At 38.6% G+C, this 17,695-nt stretch overlaps 4 protein-coding genes across 4 annotated transcripts; 1 reads left to right on the top strand and 3 right to left on the bottom strand.

Moving 5' to 3' along the window:
* Window positions 1-223: 223 nt before the first annotated feature.
* LOC125583593 lies at window positions 224-2,075 on the bottom strand. The gene is made up of 5 exons (XM_048750783.1): window positions 1,867-2,075; window positions 1,657-1,783; window positions 1,252-1,539; window positions 1,006-1,185; window positions 224-744 (listed from the first exon to the last, which is right to left on the bottom strand). Exons 1-5 carry the CDS (start codon window positions 2,055-2,057, stop codon window positions 409-411), a joined length of 1,122 nt encoding a protein of 373 aa, XP_048606740.1. The 5' UTR covers window positions 2,058-2,075; the 3' UTR covers window positions 224-408.
* Window positions 2,076-8,733: 6,658 nt separating this feature from the next.
* Window positions 8,734-11,183, bottom strand: LOC106451094 (activating signal cointegrator 1-like). Its single transcript, XM_013892957.3, has 4 exons — window positions 10,962-11,183; window positions 9,852-10,475; window positions 9,664-9,762; window positions 8,734-9,427 (listed from the first exon to the last, which is right to left on the bottom strand). Exons 1-4 carry the CDS (start codon window positions 11,112-11,114, stop codon window positions 9,095-9,097), a joined length of 1,209 nt encoding a protein of 402 aa, XP_013748411.1. The 5' UTR covers window positions 11,115-11,183; the 3' UTR covers window positions 8,734-9,094.
* Window positions 11,184-11,205: 22 nt separating this feature from the next.
* LOC106382283 (uncharacterized protein At1g43920, Chloroplastic-like) lies at window positions 11,206-16,201 on the bottom strand. The gene is made up of 2 exons (XM_013822281.3): window positions 15,460-16,201; window positions 11,206-15,341 (listed from the first exon to the last, which is right to left on the bottom strand). Exons 1-2 carry the CDS (start codon window positions 15,613-15,615, stop codon window positions 15,054-15,056), a joined length of 444 nt encoding a protein of 147 aa, XP_013677735.1. The 5' UTR covers window positions 15,616-16,201; the 3' UTR covers window positions 11,206-15,053.
* On the top strand, window positions 13,039-14,648 carry LOC106411103. Its single transcript, XM_013851791.1, has 3 exons — window positions 13,039-13,422; window positions 13,505-14,473; window positions 14,553-14,648. Exons 1-3 carry the CDS (start codon window positions 13,039-13,041, stop codon window positions 14,646-14,648), a joined length of 1,449 nt encoding a protein of 482 aa, XP_013707245.1.
* Window positions 16,202-17,695: the final 1,494 nt, after the last annotated feature.

The following is a 17,695-nucleotide window of genomic DNA, read 5'->3' as shown; positions in this document are numbered from 1 at the left end:
TGCCTAGCCACGAATATTGCCACTATCTTTTCGTGGGAATTTTTAGCCACGAAGATTGCCACTATAATTTCGTGGGAATACTTAGCCACTGTTTTTTCTTGTTGGTATCGTGGCTATGTACTCACGGTTTTGTCGTGGCTAGTGTTAATCATGTTTTTTTTTAATTCTGGTTCTAATTCAATTTCTATTTCAATTTCAATTTCAAATTTTAACCCTAAAACACAATTTAAATTAAACATGAAATTATAATCATAAGAATGTTGGTTTACAAAAGCTAAACATAAGAAAATTAGATATTAAAGTCTTAAGAACAAAAGGATGGTACATAAGAGATCAAAAGATGCTACACATGCATCTAAAAGCCAAAAGAGAGTTTTAAGATTAGATAGAAAGATGCTAAACATGAATCTAAGCCTGAGTCGAAGGGTCTTGAGCCTGAGTAGAAGGGGGTTGTTGCTGAGGGTTAGCTTGGGGTCGAAGTGATTGGATGAGCTCAGTGATTGCAGCCCTTGTTGCTGCGAAGTCCTCCTTCATTGTTGCCACATCCTCCTTCACAGCACCTACATCAGCCTTCACTGCACTTACATCAGCAGTCACACTTTGCAAGCTTTTCTCTAGTCCACTCACACGCAACTCCAGCTCCAAGTTGCGGGCCAGAGAAGCAGGGACTCTTGCAGATGGTGGATGTTCCCTGTACTCGGCACTGCCGAGTCCGTAGACATGCCTCCTCTTACCTTTAGCATTCTGAGAGCAAACACAAAGCATATTCAGTCAAAAACAACTCCACATACAACAAGATGAGTCTATAGAGGAACCAGACTCAGACAACACCTAATTCCAACTCCACAGACAACAAAACTCCTAATTCCAACTCCACAGACAGCAAAAATCATAATTGCAACTCCATAGACAACAAAACTATCAACAACAAACACTTGATATATTTTTATTGGAACCTAATTCTATAGAGGAAACAAAACACATGACAAGAGTTTGAAAACATACCTTCAGATAAGCTTGGTTTAACAAAATGCGAGAAGGAGCTGAGGTTGCTGATGGACTTTGAGGTGATCCAGCTTGAGTTACCAGTTCTTCCGCACGATAGTCCCCAAAAGTCCCATCCTTTTTCGCGTGTGTCCTCCTGACAAGGTCTGTGTAGGATGGAAGTTCACCAGTCTCAACCGTCTGCCAAAAAAAAGGAAAAAAAATTATTTAGGCAAATGTGTAAGAAATAAAGGCAAGGGAAATTACCATATTGTATTCAATTCTTGCAAAACCAACCGGTCCTGCATTGTGCTTGTATACCCCTTTACCCAGAGGGTCAGACTTGCGGCTTTTAGCAGCGTCTTTGCTCTTCTTCTTGGCTGGTTCTGTCGCCCAATACTCCATAAGGGTCGTCCAGTCATTCTCATTGATGTACTTTGGCTGCTTGTTTTTCCTCTTCTTGGTGCTAATCCGTTCACCAATCGAAGTCCATGTTTCCTTCTTCCAGAGAGCATAGACCAAGTCATTAAACTGTTGCTCCCAGTAGAAATTTTGCTACAAAAGGAAAACAATACAGTCGGTGTTATTATTATTTTTTTTTTTGAAACACAATACAGTTAGTGTTATCAAAGAACAATTTTAGAGGTAAATTTAAGTTGGTAAATCACTTACCACAAACGTCTGCCACCATGAATCCCTCCTTTCGTCAGGGACAGACCTCCAACTCTTCCAAGGTCCCATGTAGTATGCTTGCCATGTTGCACGGATGAAAGCATTCACTGATGGGTCAATAGAGAACCTAAAAAGACCACAAACATCAGAGATATCAGAGAGAAGCCTAAACAATCTAATGACAGTTAAACACTAAGAGAGAAAGCTTACCATAAAGCTCCATTGAGCTTATCAGGATGGAGGTGTGGCTGGGATATCCTAGCAGGAGCATTGAACATGGCATTGAGAGACATTTGAGGATAGCTATTTGAACGGGAGGATGAAGCTTGTCCGGTTGCAGCCACTCCCGTAGCACCAGGAGGCATAGGAGGAGATGTCCCTTGTCCTCTTCTTGAGGTCATCTGCAGTTAACAGAAGAAAAAGTTAAAGAAAGTATAAGTTTAATCGAAAACCCACAGAGACAAAGAGAAATTGAAACAACAAAGACACATAAGAGTGTCTAACAAAACTATGAGACAGAGACAATACTGCTAACTAAATCGCTTTGGCTTAATCGAACAACTCTATCATAGAAACAAACCCTAATCGAACAACTATGAGATGTAGAAGAACCATTAGTTTGAATGTTATACAATCGAAATAATAAAGGCAGAGAAAAAAAACAAAATAAGAGAGGCAGAGACAAAACCGAAAGAAATTGAAACCCTAAGAAACAGAGACAACTCTAAGACAGAGACAATCGAGAGAAATTGAAACCCTAAGAACATTCAAGTGACAGAGACTGAACGACGTGATCGAAACCCTAGATCGAGAAGACTAAGGAAAAAAAAAAGCAATCGAAAACCTAGATTGAGACGAGACGATTCTCGAAGAAGTAATAGAGGGTTACCTTGAGAGCAGAAGGGAACGAGAGACGTCGCGGCTTGGAATCAGAGACTACGAGTCTTCGAATCGGAGAAGACAATTGCTTTCGTCGGTGGCAACTCGGGAGAGAGTTTGTTTTTTTGTCTAAGTGTTGAGAAGAAAGGGGAAAGGATTAAAACCCTTTCAGCATAGCCACGATCAAACCGTAGCAAACCGTGGCTCGGTTTTAATATCAACCGCGGAATGAAAAACAAGTGTGGAGTCAAAACTAAATAAATTGGAGGTAAACCGATTGGATTTGTCATCGCCACTGTGTAGCCACGAAAGTTAGCGTGGCCTTGTTTAAATCACCTTCGCGAAACACCAAACCTCTAACCCCTAAACTATAACCCCTAAACTCTTACCCATCAACCTCTCCTCCTACAACAACAACATATCTCAACCTTTATACATATTCCATAATCTTACAAAAATATTATACAACCTACCAAATTATTTTTCATCCTTACAATATATTTTACAACCTTACAAATTATTTTTCATCCTTACAATATATTTTACAACCTTATAACTTATTTCTCATCCTCACAACTTATTTTTTTTAATACATTCAACCTTACAACATATTTTACATATTTTACACTCTTAGAATATATTTTTTCTATTCTGAACCATCGTCTGAATCACGGTCTGCTTCTACATCACCATCTGATACATATTCATCGTTTGGAGGATTCACCGGAGCAATATCATAATCGGACACATCATCAACAACATGCGTTTCCACCCGTAACAATGAACTTTCAGCAACCTGATCACGTCTATCATCTTGCCATGCCGTTAAAGCAATTTCAGACGTTTCTCGGATTCCTCGGGGAAAATTTTTGGCGCAGGCCCACCAGTCATGGACTGATTGTTGACGTACCCGTGGATAAGAAATAAAACATGCTTGATCACAGTTACCTGTTAGTGGTACAAAAATATCATAGTTTCCAATCATGGCTTTTCAACAATAATCAAATCTCAAAAAAATAAATATTTTTTTTCACTTATCTGGTAATACAAAAGGATCATATTTTGCATACTGTCTTCGTGGTGAGACATCAACAAGACCAAATGGATGTATTCTCATACCGCGATTTTCCGTCGTGTCAAACCACGAACATTTAAAAAACCATAACTTTAAAGCCAACATCACCATGATACTCCACCATCATAATCTCTTGTATGAGACCATAGTAGTCTGTCTCATTTGTTCCAGGTACACATACACCATAATGTTGAGTTTTCTTATTTTGACCATGGTTATGAGTGTGGAAAGTATATCCACGGGTGTGGTATATTGGCCAAAACCTATAACTACGCCTAGGACCTTGTACAAAATCCAACATCCACATAGGAAATGTGTAAAACTGAGTCGCATCATTAATCTGCAATACAATAACATTTTTATAAATAATAAATTTAATTAAATGAATTCTGGAACTTAATAATAAAAAAAAAAATAACTCACATAGTCTTTGCACCACTCAGCGAATTTGGTGTCTTTCGCTTTTTGCATTACAGCCGGAGTAATGTCAGAAACACTTAGAGTCATATATTCTTCAAACATCCTGCACACATTTAAATCTTAATTATGTAACTAAAAATATGTATAAATATGTATTTATATTAAAATTTTTATAATAATGAACTACCTTTCATATGGAGCAAATGTATCACAGTTGAGCATCATAAATGTCTGAAGAATGGTGTTATCTTCATCATTCAACCAACCAGTTGAGCATTGACCACTGATTCGCCCTTCATGGTAAAACAAGGGTGGTATATCCGGATAATTGTATGAAAAGCGAATATCACTCGGACCTTCTGGAATGCTCATGATTTCAGGATGTCCAAAAAGGGTAGAGGAAGCATTTGAAATCTCCTCGTTTATCCATTGTGCAACTATCAAACCTGCAATGTGTCCTTTGTTTTTGACAATCTTCTTCAAATGATACATGTATCTTTCAAATACATACATCCATCTAAAATGGACGGGGCCACCTAAGGCTACCTCATCTGGAAGGTGCACAAGAAGATGTTGCATAACATCGGAGAATGATGGAGGAAATATCTTTTTCAAATTACAAAGCTTTACACTGATATTTGCCTTTAAAAGGCCAACATCTGACTCTTTCAAAATCTTCGAAGAGATATCTCGGAAGAAGAGGGCAATATCTGTAAACAAAAAAATAAAATTAATTATAGCATAAATTATAGTAAATTATAAAATGATACAAATAAATAAATACCTCTAATCGCTGTGTGAACATGTTTTGGAAGGAGTTCAGCGAACGCAAATGGATATAGTCGTTCCACTATGACATGACAATCGTGACTTTTCAGTCCATGTAGCTTTAAATTGCTTTCGTCAATACATCGACTAAATTTAGAGGAGTATCCATCGGGAAATTTTATGTCATTTTTCAACCACAGAAGGAATGCTCTTTTTCCCGCATTTGGCAGCCTGAATATTGGGATGGGCATCGTTCCATCCTCTTTCATCTCTAAATCTCGCATTTTGCATAGTCCTGGAAGATCCAATCTGCTTTTGATATTGTCTTTCGTCTTTCCAGGAGCATTTAACACTGTGTTCGTCAGGTTATCGAAGAAGTTTTTCTCAATATGCATGAAATCAAGACTATGCCGAAGTAGATGATTTTCCCAGTACGGTAACTCCCAGAAGATACTCTTCTTTACCCAATTGTGAGTAACTCCATATCCAGATATTTTCTTGGATGGATTATCATGTCCATTCCCTCCACAATCAACAGATTTTGATAAACCTTCTATATTGTTTATCCTTTCACGGAATATTTCTTTTCCGGTCAACCACGGAGGAGGAGCATCTAAAACTGTTTTCCCCCGTCTAAATGCTTGAGTGTTTTTTCTGTAAGGATGATCCGCATCTAAAAACCTTCTGTGGCAATCAAACCAACTATGTTTCCTTCCGTTAGTTAACCAGAATGCACCAGTCTCATCTTGACAATATGGGCAGGATAACCGACCATGAGTCGTCCAACCTGAAAGCATCCCATAAGCTGGAAAATCGCTTATCGTCCACATCAAAACTGCTCGCATTTTGAATATATCTTTCATTGAGATATCATATGCCTCCACACCATCCTTCCATAACATCTGTAATTCTTCAATTAATGGCTGAAGGTAAATATCTAAGCTTTTTCTTGGATGTTTCGGCCCCGGAACTAGCAACGAAAGGTAAAGGAATTCTCTTTTCATACACATTCCCGGAGGCAAATTGTATGGAGTTACAATAACGGGCCAAAGGGAATGTGCTTCTCCATTCATACCAATCGGATTAAACCCATCTGTTGATAAGCATAGATATATATTCCGGCTTTCAGCAGCAAATCCAGGATATACCTCATTAAAGTGTTTCCACGTTATGGCATCAGATGGGTGATGCATTTCGCCTTCCGGAGTCACATGCTCCTTATGCCACCGCATATTGGAAGCTGTCGCCTCGAGTTGGTACAGACGTTTCAGACGATCTGCAATAGGCAAGTAAAACATTCTCTACTTTGGCTTGTTTTTTTCCTTTTCCATTGTTCGGATAGTAGCGATCTTCTTTAAAAAACTTACAACTAACCAAATTCGCATCTTCCTTCCAAAATAGCATACAATTCTTCACGCAAACATCAATCTTATGTAGGGGTAACCCAAGCCCTCGTGTCAGTTTCTTTGTCTCGTAATATGTTGCTGGAGCATTATTCGGCTGCGGAAGCATTTTTTAAAAAACTTCAGAAATCTCATCTACACAAGCTTCCGCCAAATTATAATCCGTCTTCAGTTTCAGCATCCGCGAAGCAAGAGACAACTGAGTTATTCCGTCTGCACACCCTTCGTAGAGAGGTTGACTGGCTGCTTCAAATGCTTCAAAAACACTATCACGATATGGCTCTGCTACCTCCGTCTCTTCTATAGGTTCCGGTATGTATGGTGGCGCAATGTCCGCTGGTACTTCCGGATTACTCTGGTAGTGATCTTCATGAGCATTCCAAGTAGGATTCTCCCACATTTCCTCTTCGCGCCGTTGAATGATTCGCTCCAGAACTCTCACCAACGGTGTAGAATTTCTCTCCATGACTTGTCCAAACGTAGTAATTTCCCTTAAAACCATATAAGAATAGATGTCTTGAGACAACTTTTGCATCTCGTTGCTTCACATTTGCAAATCGAGCACACGGACACAATAACGTTTGCCGCTCTACGTAATCCGCTTGATTACACGCAAATTGAAGAAATGCATGCCTCCAAGAAACACTTCTGAAACGGAATTACTCTCAGAATCAATCCTTTGATACATCCATTCCCTTGAATCAAAGTAGAAAGACATAGTTTTGTTTAGAAAATTTGGTTGAAGAACAAAAGTTATTAATGTCTCATGGGAAGTGTATATATTTCAGAAAATAGCCACGCTACAGCCACGCAATCTTCGTGGCTAGTTAAAAATATCACTGACACACGAACCTTTCTCTGCTTTGAACTGTAAAAGCTAATACTAGCCACAGTTTAGCCATGATGAAAGCGTGGCTTCGTACATTTATTCGCTTTTTGATGTCGGCAGAAAAAAAACAAAACATAGCCACGAAAAATATAGTGGTAAATTCGTGGCTATGGCTCGGCCACGAAAATTTTGTTGCTATACCGTGGCTTTTCTAGCCACGAAAATAGTATCGTGACCAGTTCGTGGCTAGATTTCGCGTTTTCTGTGGCTCTGTTTCTTTCATGGCTGTAACGTGGCACGTTCGTGGCTTTTTTTATACAGCCACAGTTTTGTAGTGGCACTGCCGTGGCTATGCCGTGGCTATGCGGTAGATTTTTATTAGTGATATTGATATAATTCCCTTATATGAGTAACTACATTGTGAGTTGTAGTAATGCGTGTGTTTTTAAAGTCTCAAGAGCATCTATATATTTAAACTAGATTATATATATATATATATATATATATATATATATATATATATATTTGTATGTTTGTATGATGCTTAGGATGAAAATATGGAGGTAATTAGTAGATTTTTCCGTCTACTCTTAAAGAACCCTAGCTTGACACTCAGTGATTAACTATCTGAATTTTATTCTCAGTTACATGTGCTATATTTTTAGTGACAGCATATATAATAATAACATTGTCAAGTTTACAGCACTGCGGTTAATTTATAACAAAACAAAACAAAATATGTGTATTCTATGGGTTCACAAATGAAAACAATATAACAAATACATTTTTCAAAAAAAAAAAAAAACAATATAACAAATACGTCTGCATGTGTGTGTATATATATAAATGAGCTAGTTTCCCGATTTTCTGGTAGGGGGCAGATGGAATCTTTTCCATTATAAGAAGTCATGGGTGGGTGACGTCATAAATATTCTTCAATACTATTATATTTAAATTAAAGGAGATTTTTGATGAAAAAGGTGTGGATAACAAAGGGACTTGTGTCGCATCATATCAATATTGCTTTTCTATCGACCTTACCACTATTCGTTACTTATTAAGGGTGGAGGATTGTTTATTGTCTTAATCATAGTTATAATATTCATTAATAGTTTAATGCCGTATCTATATTGCTTTTGAATTTCACCGTGGGTAGGTGGATTTAATCAAACAGCGCTATAATTTGCAAAGTGCTACCTTTTGGTAGTTCAAGAAAAAATATTTCTTATGATGTCATACCGGGTAAAATTATATATACATCAAGTATTTATTCATAACATTATAGATTGATCTCAATCTTACAACAGTATTTCTTCTATCTACATAAGTACATATAGGCTATATAGCCTATAGCACATGTATTTATTCATATACGCAAAATAATATTTAGAGATTAATTTTACAAATGTGTTTTATGATTTAAGTAACTAACTTTCATGTATATTCGAACATATTCTATTCCTCGTGGCGACAAATTCAAAATAAAACCTAAGGGCATGATTAACCCCCGTCTCTTAGTCGGAGTTCTTAACTCATTATCTGATATTTTTTTGTTTTGTTTTTTTTTCACATTTTTCGGTTAAAAAATAGTTTTTATATCTCTTATTTAAGAGACGTTTCTTAGCTTTTTTAGTTAAAATCTAAAAAAGCTAAGAAACGTCTCTTAACCGAAGCTAAAAACCCACCTAAGAGACCGGGGTTAATAATTGTCTAATAAATGCTCTTTAAACCAAAAAATATAGATATACATACATAGTGCTATGAGAAAAGGATATTGATAGGTGGGAACACATTACACGTTGAGACGAATAATCTTATCTAAATAAAACCGGGAGAATTTAACATTAGCCAATTAAGTCAAGCCACGTAAGCAAACGAGTGATCAAAGCTACCCAAACACGTGATTCTTGACCGACGGCTTATCAGCTATCTTTCATCCGACGTGGAGTCAACAAGATAAATATTGTTCGAGTTTTAAAACTGAAGAAGAAAGTAAAGTATCCGGTTCGGTAAACCGGAGACCATAAACCGGGACTTGTATATAGAAAACTGAAAACAAAAGAATCAGTCGTAATCTAAGGAACACTCACCACCATCTTCTACATGAAGCCCATCGATTACTGATGATGGATCGGCTTGTAAGTACTTAAGTTCGCTCCTGTCATGTTGTACCCTTCCTGTGATCTCCAAACACAACCCGTTCCTGTTTTTCTTGTTGTCTCGCTTGGAGGCGCTACCAATGTTTGTCTTCTTCTCGGTTGGTCCCTGATCTAAGAAGATTGGAATGAGTTTTGCCGTTGGATTCGGTTTTATTCTGTTCACGGGTCTAGTCTCGGGTGATCCCAAGATCCTGTTCCCAGATTCTAGTTCTGATATATCATCTTCGTTCAACAGTACCTGTGAGTCAAATCATGAATCAAGACTACTTCAAATGAATCATTCGTCAATGCAGAATAACCAGGACAAGCAGAATAAATGAATGGTAACATTGCAGAAAAAGTTGAGTCAGTGAAAATGAAGTTCAATGAAACATTTCGATGCTAGGGCCTTACTATGATTTTATTTTATGTCTAAAATGTTACATCCTAGTTTCAAACGAGTAGTAAGCATGGCATGGGACTTATAAGAAATACCTTACGGCCGACTAAATCGAATGTCATAACCACTTTGCTCTTTTTGGCTCGTTCAGCTTCTTCAATCTCTTCTCGCTTCTTCCTCAACAGCTCTTTCTCCTGAGAGTAAAACAACCCACATATATTAAGTCAATGGGAGAAACAAACACACAGTGTAGTTTACCAATGGAGACACTGTATATACCTACCTCTTGAGAAACCCATTTACTACCCTCACTTTCATAGTAATCACTCTGGTCATCGATAACCGTTGTACGTGCGGCAGAATTTCTATCATACTCCACAAGCCTTTTCGCATAGGCTTCAGCTGCCACATCAGCATCAGATACTGGAGTAAACCCTTCCTCCAGCCCAGCGTATGTACTTCCTTCTTTAAGCACAAGCGCTCCGCAGAAACTGCAAGGCCCTTCTCCTTCTTGTTCGCACACTATTTTCCCACAGGACAAGCAGTTGCTCACTAATCTGTGCCTGCGAGCTTGGCAAGCACACGGTTTGCCTTGCTGAAACACTATCGATCCTTTAGCTGCATCCGCCAGTGAAATCACTTTCCCCCCTTTCTTCTTCTTAGGGTTAACTTTAGGGGCCGGAGCTGTTGGTTTCGCAGTTCCAGGTTGCTGATTATAAGAGGTTCCCTCTTTCGGTGTTTTCGACGGCTTCTTGGTTCCAGTAGAAGCGCCATAATCAACTTTTGGTTTAACATACATCTGCAGTTCAGGACCTGAAGCGTTTGCCACATGAGTGGATGGTTCTTTGTATCCTCTTCGCTGTAGATATTCTGCAATGATGCTTTTGCCTTCTTTTCCAATAATATTCTGAACAAAAACATCAATCAGTCCTACTTACTTACTCTGGACTAGATAACTTATGTTCTCAATCAGACTTTGGCGATGCACAACTCTCCTTAAGCAGCCTCCCTCAAGTACTGCATTCCCATCTAAATTACTCAATGTTTGCGTTAATAAAAGCTAGCTGCTACATTCTTTTCAATAATAATGTCTGTATCCTAAAGTTATTTCAACAACACTAGCAAAGAATGGTGTTCAAGACATGTAAAGCTAGTACCATATCTAAAGAAAAGATTCAAACTATGTAACTCATTCAAAGTCAAAGCTTGTTCACCTAATCTGGTTCAAGCGTTTCTCTTCCATACTAAATGAAAAAATTCGATTTAACAGACGAAATTGAACGACCTATATCTACAAAATCACTAATTAATTTCTAGAAACCCACTAATCAATTTGGAATCAAATCGGCGAATCCGAAGAACCCACGAAAGCATTAAGGGAGAGAAAGATTACGTCGAGATACTCCTTGGCATCGACAGGCTGAGCGAGATCGCAATAGGAGACTAGACCGGAGATTACATCGCGATCGAAATTCAAACCGGACTCCGGTTTCTGGCAGAGATCAAGCAGCGATTCCTCTAGCCACCGCCCCACCGCCGTCCCCATCTTCTTCTTCTTCTCCAATTGATGATCAAAAATACTCTTTTATGATTTTATTTATTAACTCTAGGCCCATTGTTTCAAGTTTAGCCCTTCTTAAGCTCGGCCCAAAATTCAGGTGGGACGACCAAAAGCAATTTTAAGTAAGGTTTTTTGAATCGGGAATTCGGCAAAAAAAACACCAACTTTGCTGGAATTCCCAAAAAAAACTTGTACTCGAGCCTGCCCAATAAAACCCTGAACTTTTGTTGACTTTTTTAGTTTATTAAGAAACTTACGATTGACTGACCAGATTAACACACCGTTAACTGACAGTTACGACAGTGTTAACTCACCGTTAAATACTGCCGTTTAGTGAAACTACGTCGTTTCATCCAGTTGTTTTGTTTAAGACAAAATCTCAAGTCGCTGTCGTTTTGTTTAATAAAAATTGTTTTTGGTTGGACTCGAACTCCTGCACTCGTGGTCCTTAGGGGGGTTTTTTGTCACTGAGCTAGTGGACTTTTCGGAAGAATACCATACATATTTAGTTTTATTGATCAAAAGATGTGGATGATCGATTTGGGGATTAATCAAAACGTAACCCTAATTTCTTAGAAACTCAAATCGATTTGGGGATTTTTCTTTGTCTCTGTGGATGGTAAAGACGAAGTTCACAAGGAATGGAAGGGAGGTAATGATTTGGGGAGCGATGAGGAATTTTGATTACGGGAGTGAAGAAGCGGTTCAACAGTTGAAGAAGGGTGAAAAAGGTGGTGATGGAAGTGTGTCTGAACCAAAGGGAGCGGCGAAGAAGGGTGGAAAAGGTGGTGATGGGAGTGTGTCTGAAACAAAAGGAGCGGCGAAGAAGGGTGGAAAACGCGGTGCTTCTGTGAGTTTGCCATCGCCGGAGAGATCGAGGAAGAGTAAAAGAGTTGAAGGGATATCGATGTTGGCATCTACAGAGGCGTCGAAGACAAGGCGTGGGACACAATATGGGTCGCCTGTGTCATCTCCGGAGAAGGTTACGAGGCGTGGGACACCATATGGTGGTTCAACTCCGTCTCCTAGACAATCAAAGAAGCAGAAGGTTACTGGTGTTTTAACTGTGTCTCCTCCTCCTGGAAACTCGAAGAAGAAGCGGGTAGATGGTGATTACAGAGAAGAATGTCCCCAGAGGGAGACAAATGAAGAAGAGGAATTTGGAAATATAGAGGGGACAATTGAAGAAGAGGAATTTGGAAATATATAAGATGATGGTAGGCGAGAATTAGATGATGGTCTGCTTGAATTAGAGAATGAGAATGGTATTGGTGGCATTGAGGAAGAAAACTGTAGAGATTTGGGTCTATTGTTTGGTGATGAAGCAAGAAATGATGACTGTGAGGTTGATGAAGACGAAGGGGATGATGATGCATGGGATGATGATAAAATCCATGATCCTGTGTCATCAGATGATGAGAATGAAGAGGAGATGATACCTGCGCAAGCTTACAGAGCAGACATTGATCCAGAGGAGCTCCTTCAGCTTGGCAAGACATTTTCAGATGCTGAGGACTTCAAACATACTTGTCTGAGGTATACACTCAAAACCATATACAACATCAAGTACTACAGATCTAGTAGCTTGAAGATGGGTGCAAAATGTGCTGCTGAGATGAGAGATGATGAGGATCCATGTCCCTGGATGGTCTATTGTTCTTATGATTAGAGGAAACAAAAGCTGATGGTAAATACATATGTCAATGACCATAAGTGTGAGAAAACAGGGCAGTCAAGGATCTTAAGAGGTCAGCAATTGCAAGTCTATTTGCTGAGAGGTTAAGGCTGAATCCTAAGACCACAGCGAAGGAGATACATGCTGAGATCTTGAGGGAGTATCAGATGGAAGCCAAAGAAAACTCGTGCATTAAGGCCAAGACGAAGTTGATGAGAGAAATGAGGAAGACACATGATAAACTCTGGGATTTACCAAGCAGAGATCTTCAGGAGCAATTATGGATCAACCATGGACATTGAGACCATACTAGGAGCCACAGTTGGAAGCAAGCAGAGGTTCTACAGGCTCTACATGTGTTTCCAAGCACAAAAAGAAGCATGGAAGAAGACTTGTAGGCTAGTTATTGGCTTAGATGGAGCTTTTTTGAAATGGCACATCAAAGGACAGTTGTTGGCTGCTGTCGGAAGAGGTGGAGACAATAGGATTGTCCCTATTGCTTGGGCTGTACTGGAGATAGAGAATGATACAAACTGGGATTGGTTTTTGAAGCGTTTGGCCTTGGATTTGGGATTGGAAGATGGGAAAGGATTTGTTATAATGTCTGACAAACAAAAGGTAAACACTTTGCTTTCTTGTTTGATTCTGTGAATGTTTGATTCTTGTTTCTGATTTTTTTTTTTTGTTTCTGATCTTGTAGGGATTAGTGAAGGCAGTTCATACCCTCCTTCCAGAACCTGAGCATCGGCAGTGTTGTCGACATATATACGAGAACTGGAGGAAAGGTGGAAAGGATCTAAGGTTACAGAGGTTCTTCTGGTTGATTGCAAGGAGCTACACTCCTGGTATGTTCAACTACCACATGGATGAGCTTAAGAACTATGATCCCGGCGCACATGCATCTATGATAAAGACAAAGCCAGAGACTTTGTCTAGAGCTTTCTTCAAGATAGGCTCCTGCTGCAATGATAATCTGAACAACTTGTGTGAGTCCTTCAACAAGACCATCAGGGAGGCTAGGAAGAAGCCTCTGCTCGACATGTTAGAGGAGATAAGGCGCCAATGTATGACTAGGAACTACAATAGGTCTAAGATGGCTACCGACAGGAAGACTAGGTTCACCATGAAGACACATAAAGCGTTAGACAGGGTTGAGAAGAAGTTGAAAGAGTGTATACTGCGTTGGGCAATTGGGCCAGAGACTGAGGTGGAGCATAAAGATCAGTCATATGTTGTGAGTTTGGAGAAGGAGACTTGTGCATGTCGAAGCTGGCAAATGAATGGTATTCCATGCATCCATGCTGCTAAGGTCATCCTTGGTGCGAAAAGAAAACTTTCTGAATTTTTTGCTCCTTGCTACACAACTTCTAGGTGGCGTGAAACGTACAGTTATGGGATCAGTCCGGTAAATGGGATGATAGAGTGGCCTCAGACCAATAGATTAGGTGTGATTCCACCACCTAATCGAAAGGGCAATCCTGGTAGGCCTAGAAACCATGATAGAAAGAAGGGAGCTAATGAGACAGTGTCTACTACCAAGCTGAGCCGTGTGAACAGAGTTATAACATGCTCTAATTGCAAAGAAGAAGGCTACTACAAAAATACATGTCGGAATGCTTCTGTTAAGAGTCCAGCTAAGAAACCGAGAGGCAGACCAAGGAAAAATCAGGTTATGTTCTTAGTTTTTTAGCTATTGGTAATGTGTCTGCGTTTTTTGAGGTTATTGACAATTCATTTATATGGTACAGGGAATACATTTTAAAGAGTCACAAGCTGAATCCTCACAAGCTCACTCTTCACAAGCTCAAGCATCACAGACAGGAGCGTGGGGAAGATGGTTTTAGATCAATTTAAATGCTTTTGAAACTAGAACTACTCTTTTGTTTATCTATGTTTAAATGCTTTTGTTTATCTATGTTTACTCTTGTGCTTTTGGAACAAGATGGTGTCTCTCTCGGAATGCTTTTGTATGATGGTTTACTCTATGCTTTTGTAACAAGATGGTGTATTTTGGTGTGTTCAATGGTGTCATGTTTAAATGATTTTGTTTATCTATGTTTACTCTTGTGTTCAATGTGTTCATGCTGGTTTCTTCTTGGTGTGTTCATGATGTTGTTTTAACTACTATCAATTTACATAAACCATAAGTCGAAATCTTTAGAATAACATAAACAGTCTTACAACATTAGACTCACATAAACCATGAGTTCAAATCACTGAAACCATTACAATTACATAAACAGAGTCTCCTAGTAGCTATTCAAAGACAACCCATTTGCTTTATCAAACATGATCAACACAAGACATGTGACAATGCTTAAGAAAACCATCACAAAACCCACTTTCATGATCACATTCAGCTTCTTAAGTTCATTGCTCACCTTCCTAACATCTTCTTTCAACTCTTCCTCTGCAGTTTTGAAGCTTTCGATCTCCATTTTAATTTTCATGAGATCCGATGCAAAGCACTCAACTTTTGGCAATGCATCCTGAACCTCTTCGTAGATAGCTTCATCTACCCATTTATACAAGTGATCCTGGACAAATAGAATCATGACTGACTATTACATCTCACTACCTAGCCATTGAAGCTTTTATGTTCAAACAATTTCTTAAACACAATCCATTGCACCCATAATCAAATAAAACACTTACATTTCGAAACGTTGGGCATCTAAAGAAGGTTCTTCCTGGATTCTGCTTCGATTTTGATGTGTATATCGCAGTGCTTTGACCACAGTCGTATTTCTCCGGAATACCACGAATACCCATCACATTGACAGACGAATCCTCACAACACGAACTCATCATGCGATACTCGAAGAAGGAAATGTGAGAATCGAGCTTGAAGAGGAAACACGATTTGAGATTTTGGGAATTTAGGGTTCGTGTTCGTTAAAAGATTGAAGACGAAGGAGAAAACGTCGTCGTTTCTTTTTGATTCAGTTATCATATTTCAGAGTTTAAAAATAACTATGTTCGTCAATCCCTTGAAAAGTCCACTAGCTCAGTGGCACAACCCCTACCATTGATCACGAGTGCACGAGTTTGACCCGCGGGAAGCACATATTTTTAATAACAAAGCTACCTAAAACGACGTCGTTTCATTCATTTGTCTTTAATCAGACAAAAAGATTAAACGAGGTCGTTTTAATTAACGCCCACAATTAACGTCGCTTAATGCCGTCTAAAATATCTGTTAACTCTGCTAACGGTGTGTTAGTCTAGTCAGTCAATCCTAAGTTGCTTAATAAACTGAAAAAGTCAACAAAAGTATGGTGGTTTTTTGGCTAGCCAATATGTTCAGGTTTCTTTTGGTTTTTTTTTGAATTCCCTTTTTGAATCATATTTTTCAATCTTTGTACTTATACATATTCCAATAGTTTTTATAAATTTCTTTTTTTTTTAATCATTTTAATCCTTAAAAAAGTAATACAAAATATATAACTAACATTAAATCAAATATTACCAAAAAGGTAATATTACATCAAATAAGTATAATATAAAATAAAATAAATGAAAAAACATAAACATATAAAATACTACACATATTACAATAATACTAATATTTAAGTAAATTTGATCATGAAACTCCGGAAAAGAACTTTTTTAAACAAGACAAAAGCATGTCGTAAATATGTTAAACGTACCATTAGAGTTTTATTAGGGCAACATTATCGGGGTATGATAGAGGAAGTCGTTAGGATTTATTTGATTTTATCAAAATAAAAATTGTATAATATCGCTGGGACGGACGCGGTTTGTCGTTGGCTAACATATTTTTTTTTTCGTCCTTAGGTGATACGTGTCGGCAAGGGAATGGTGGAAGCGTTTTGGTTTGGGCAAAACCGAAAAGAATCGAGAATCAACTTTTCACTTCTTTCTCTTTCTCTCTCGCGGTGATCGAATATGCGATAGAGCTCTCATCAACGGCGCATCTCCTTCCCGCCGACGGATCTCCCCCCGATTCGATAACAGAACCACAGATCTCCTCCCGAGCGTCTCCTCTAGACGGTTTGCATGTGGAGCATCTCTTCTGGACGCATCTCCTCCCGAGCGTCTCCTCTAGACGGATCTCCTCTCGATCGTCTCCTCCCGACCTTTATCGCTGCGAATCGAAGGTGAAAGGGTGATTTTAGGGATTTGCATGTATTTATACTTTGAATCATTTGCTTGATTTTCTATAGATTTAGGGATTTCGTATTTATATTTTCGTCTCTTTAGTCTTTGATGATAAATGATTCATTTGTATTTTGTGATGTTATCGTGTAGATTTAGGGATTATGATGTAGATTGTGTACGTGAGATGAGATGAGTTTATCGATTCAGTAGACGTGTAATGTGTTCTTCGCATCTAGTAAATGTGTTCTGTTATAGACGTGTAACGATTCAGTAGATTGTGTATTGTGTAACTATTTGTTGTTTAACTCTTGAAACTGAGAAGTGTGTTCTTATGTTTCCGAGTTTATTAGGTGAGGTGAGGTTCGATCACGAGGATTGTATTAGCAAGGAGATCAAAGAGAAACAAACATTTCCTCCACACTTGAAGGTAAACTTATTTCTCTTCAGCTACCAAGTAATGTAGTTTGTACAATAGTTAAAGGCGTCTAGTTTGTTTGCAAGGCCACACTTTTTTGGTAGTGTCGAGTCTGTTTTGATTGTGACCATAGTGTCGAGTCTGTTTTGATTGTGACCAAAGTGTCTAGTTTGTTTGCAAGGCTAGTTTGGAAAGTAGTTAATGCACTTGTAGATAGGTATTGTGGTTGTGTAATATACAATAACTGAGATGTACTTTTGTAGTTAGGTGATTATGGGAGTTTTAATTATCATTTTCAACTATTTAACCCTTCTTTCACGAGTTTATCTCCATCATCTTCGTTCTCTTTTTTCT

The sequence above is a fragment of the Brassica napus genome, chromosome C3, assembly GCF_020379485.1.
Source record: "Brassica napus cultivar Da-Ae chromosome C3, Da-Ae, whole genome shotgun sequence".
Classification (NCBI taxonomy): Eukaryota; Viridiplantae; Streptophyta; class Magnoliopsida; order Brassicales; family Brassicaceae; genus Brassica; species Brassica napus.
The sequence above is the reverse complement of the archived record's forward strand: the minus strand, read 5'-3'. Positions and strand labels throughout refer to the sequence as shown.

Coding starts and splice junctions, on each gene's coding strand:
- LOC125583593 (XM_048750783.1), bottom strand. CDS start 2,057: ATGACCTCAAGAAGAGGACAAGGGACATCTCCTCCTATGCCTCCTGGT. Junction 1,540..1,656: donor CATGGTGGCAGACGTTTGTG/GTAAGTGATTTA, acceptor TTCCTTTTGTAG/CAAAATTTCTACTGGGAGCA. Junction 745..1,005: donor TAAACCAAGCTTATCTGAAG/GTATGTTTTCAA, acceptor GTTTGCTCTCAG/AATGCTAAAGGTAAGAGGAG.
- LOC106451094 (XM_013892957.3), bottom strand. CDS start 11,114: ATGGGGACGGCGGTGGGGCGGTGGCTAGAGGAATCGCTGCTTGATCTC. Junction 9,763..9,851: donor GTAAATGGGTTTCTCAAGAG/GTAGGTATATAC, acceptor TTTTACTCTCAG/GAGAAAGAGCTGTTGAGGAA. Junction 9,428..9,663: donor TCGATTTAGTCGGCCGTAAG/GTATTTCTTATA, acceptor TTTGACTCACAG/GTACTGTTGAACGAAGATGA.
- LOC106411103 (XM_013851791.1), top strand. CDS start 13,039: ATGATAAACTCTGGGATTTACCAAGCAGAGATCTTCAGGAGCAATTAT. Junction 13,423..13,504: donor TAATGTCTGACAAACAAAAG/GTAAACACTTTG, acceptor CTGATCTTGTAG/GGATTAGTGAAGGCAGTTCA. Junction 14,474..14,552: donor GCAGACCAAGGAAAAATCAG/GTTATGTTCTTA, acceptor TATATGGTACAG/GGAATACATTTTAAAGAGTC.
- LOC106382283 (XM_013822281.3), bottom strand. CDS start 15,615: ATGATGAGTTCGTGTTGTGAGGATTCGTCTGTCAATGTGATGGGTATT. Junction 15,342..15,459: donor GATGCCCAACGTTTCGAAAT/GTAAGTGTTTTA, acceptor CTATTTGTCCAG/GATCACTTGTATAAATGGGT.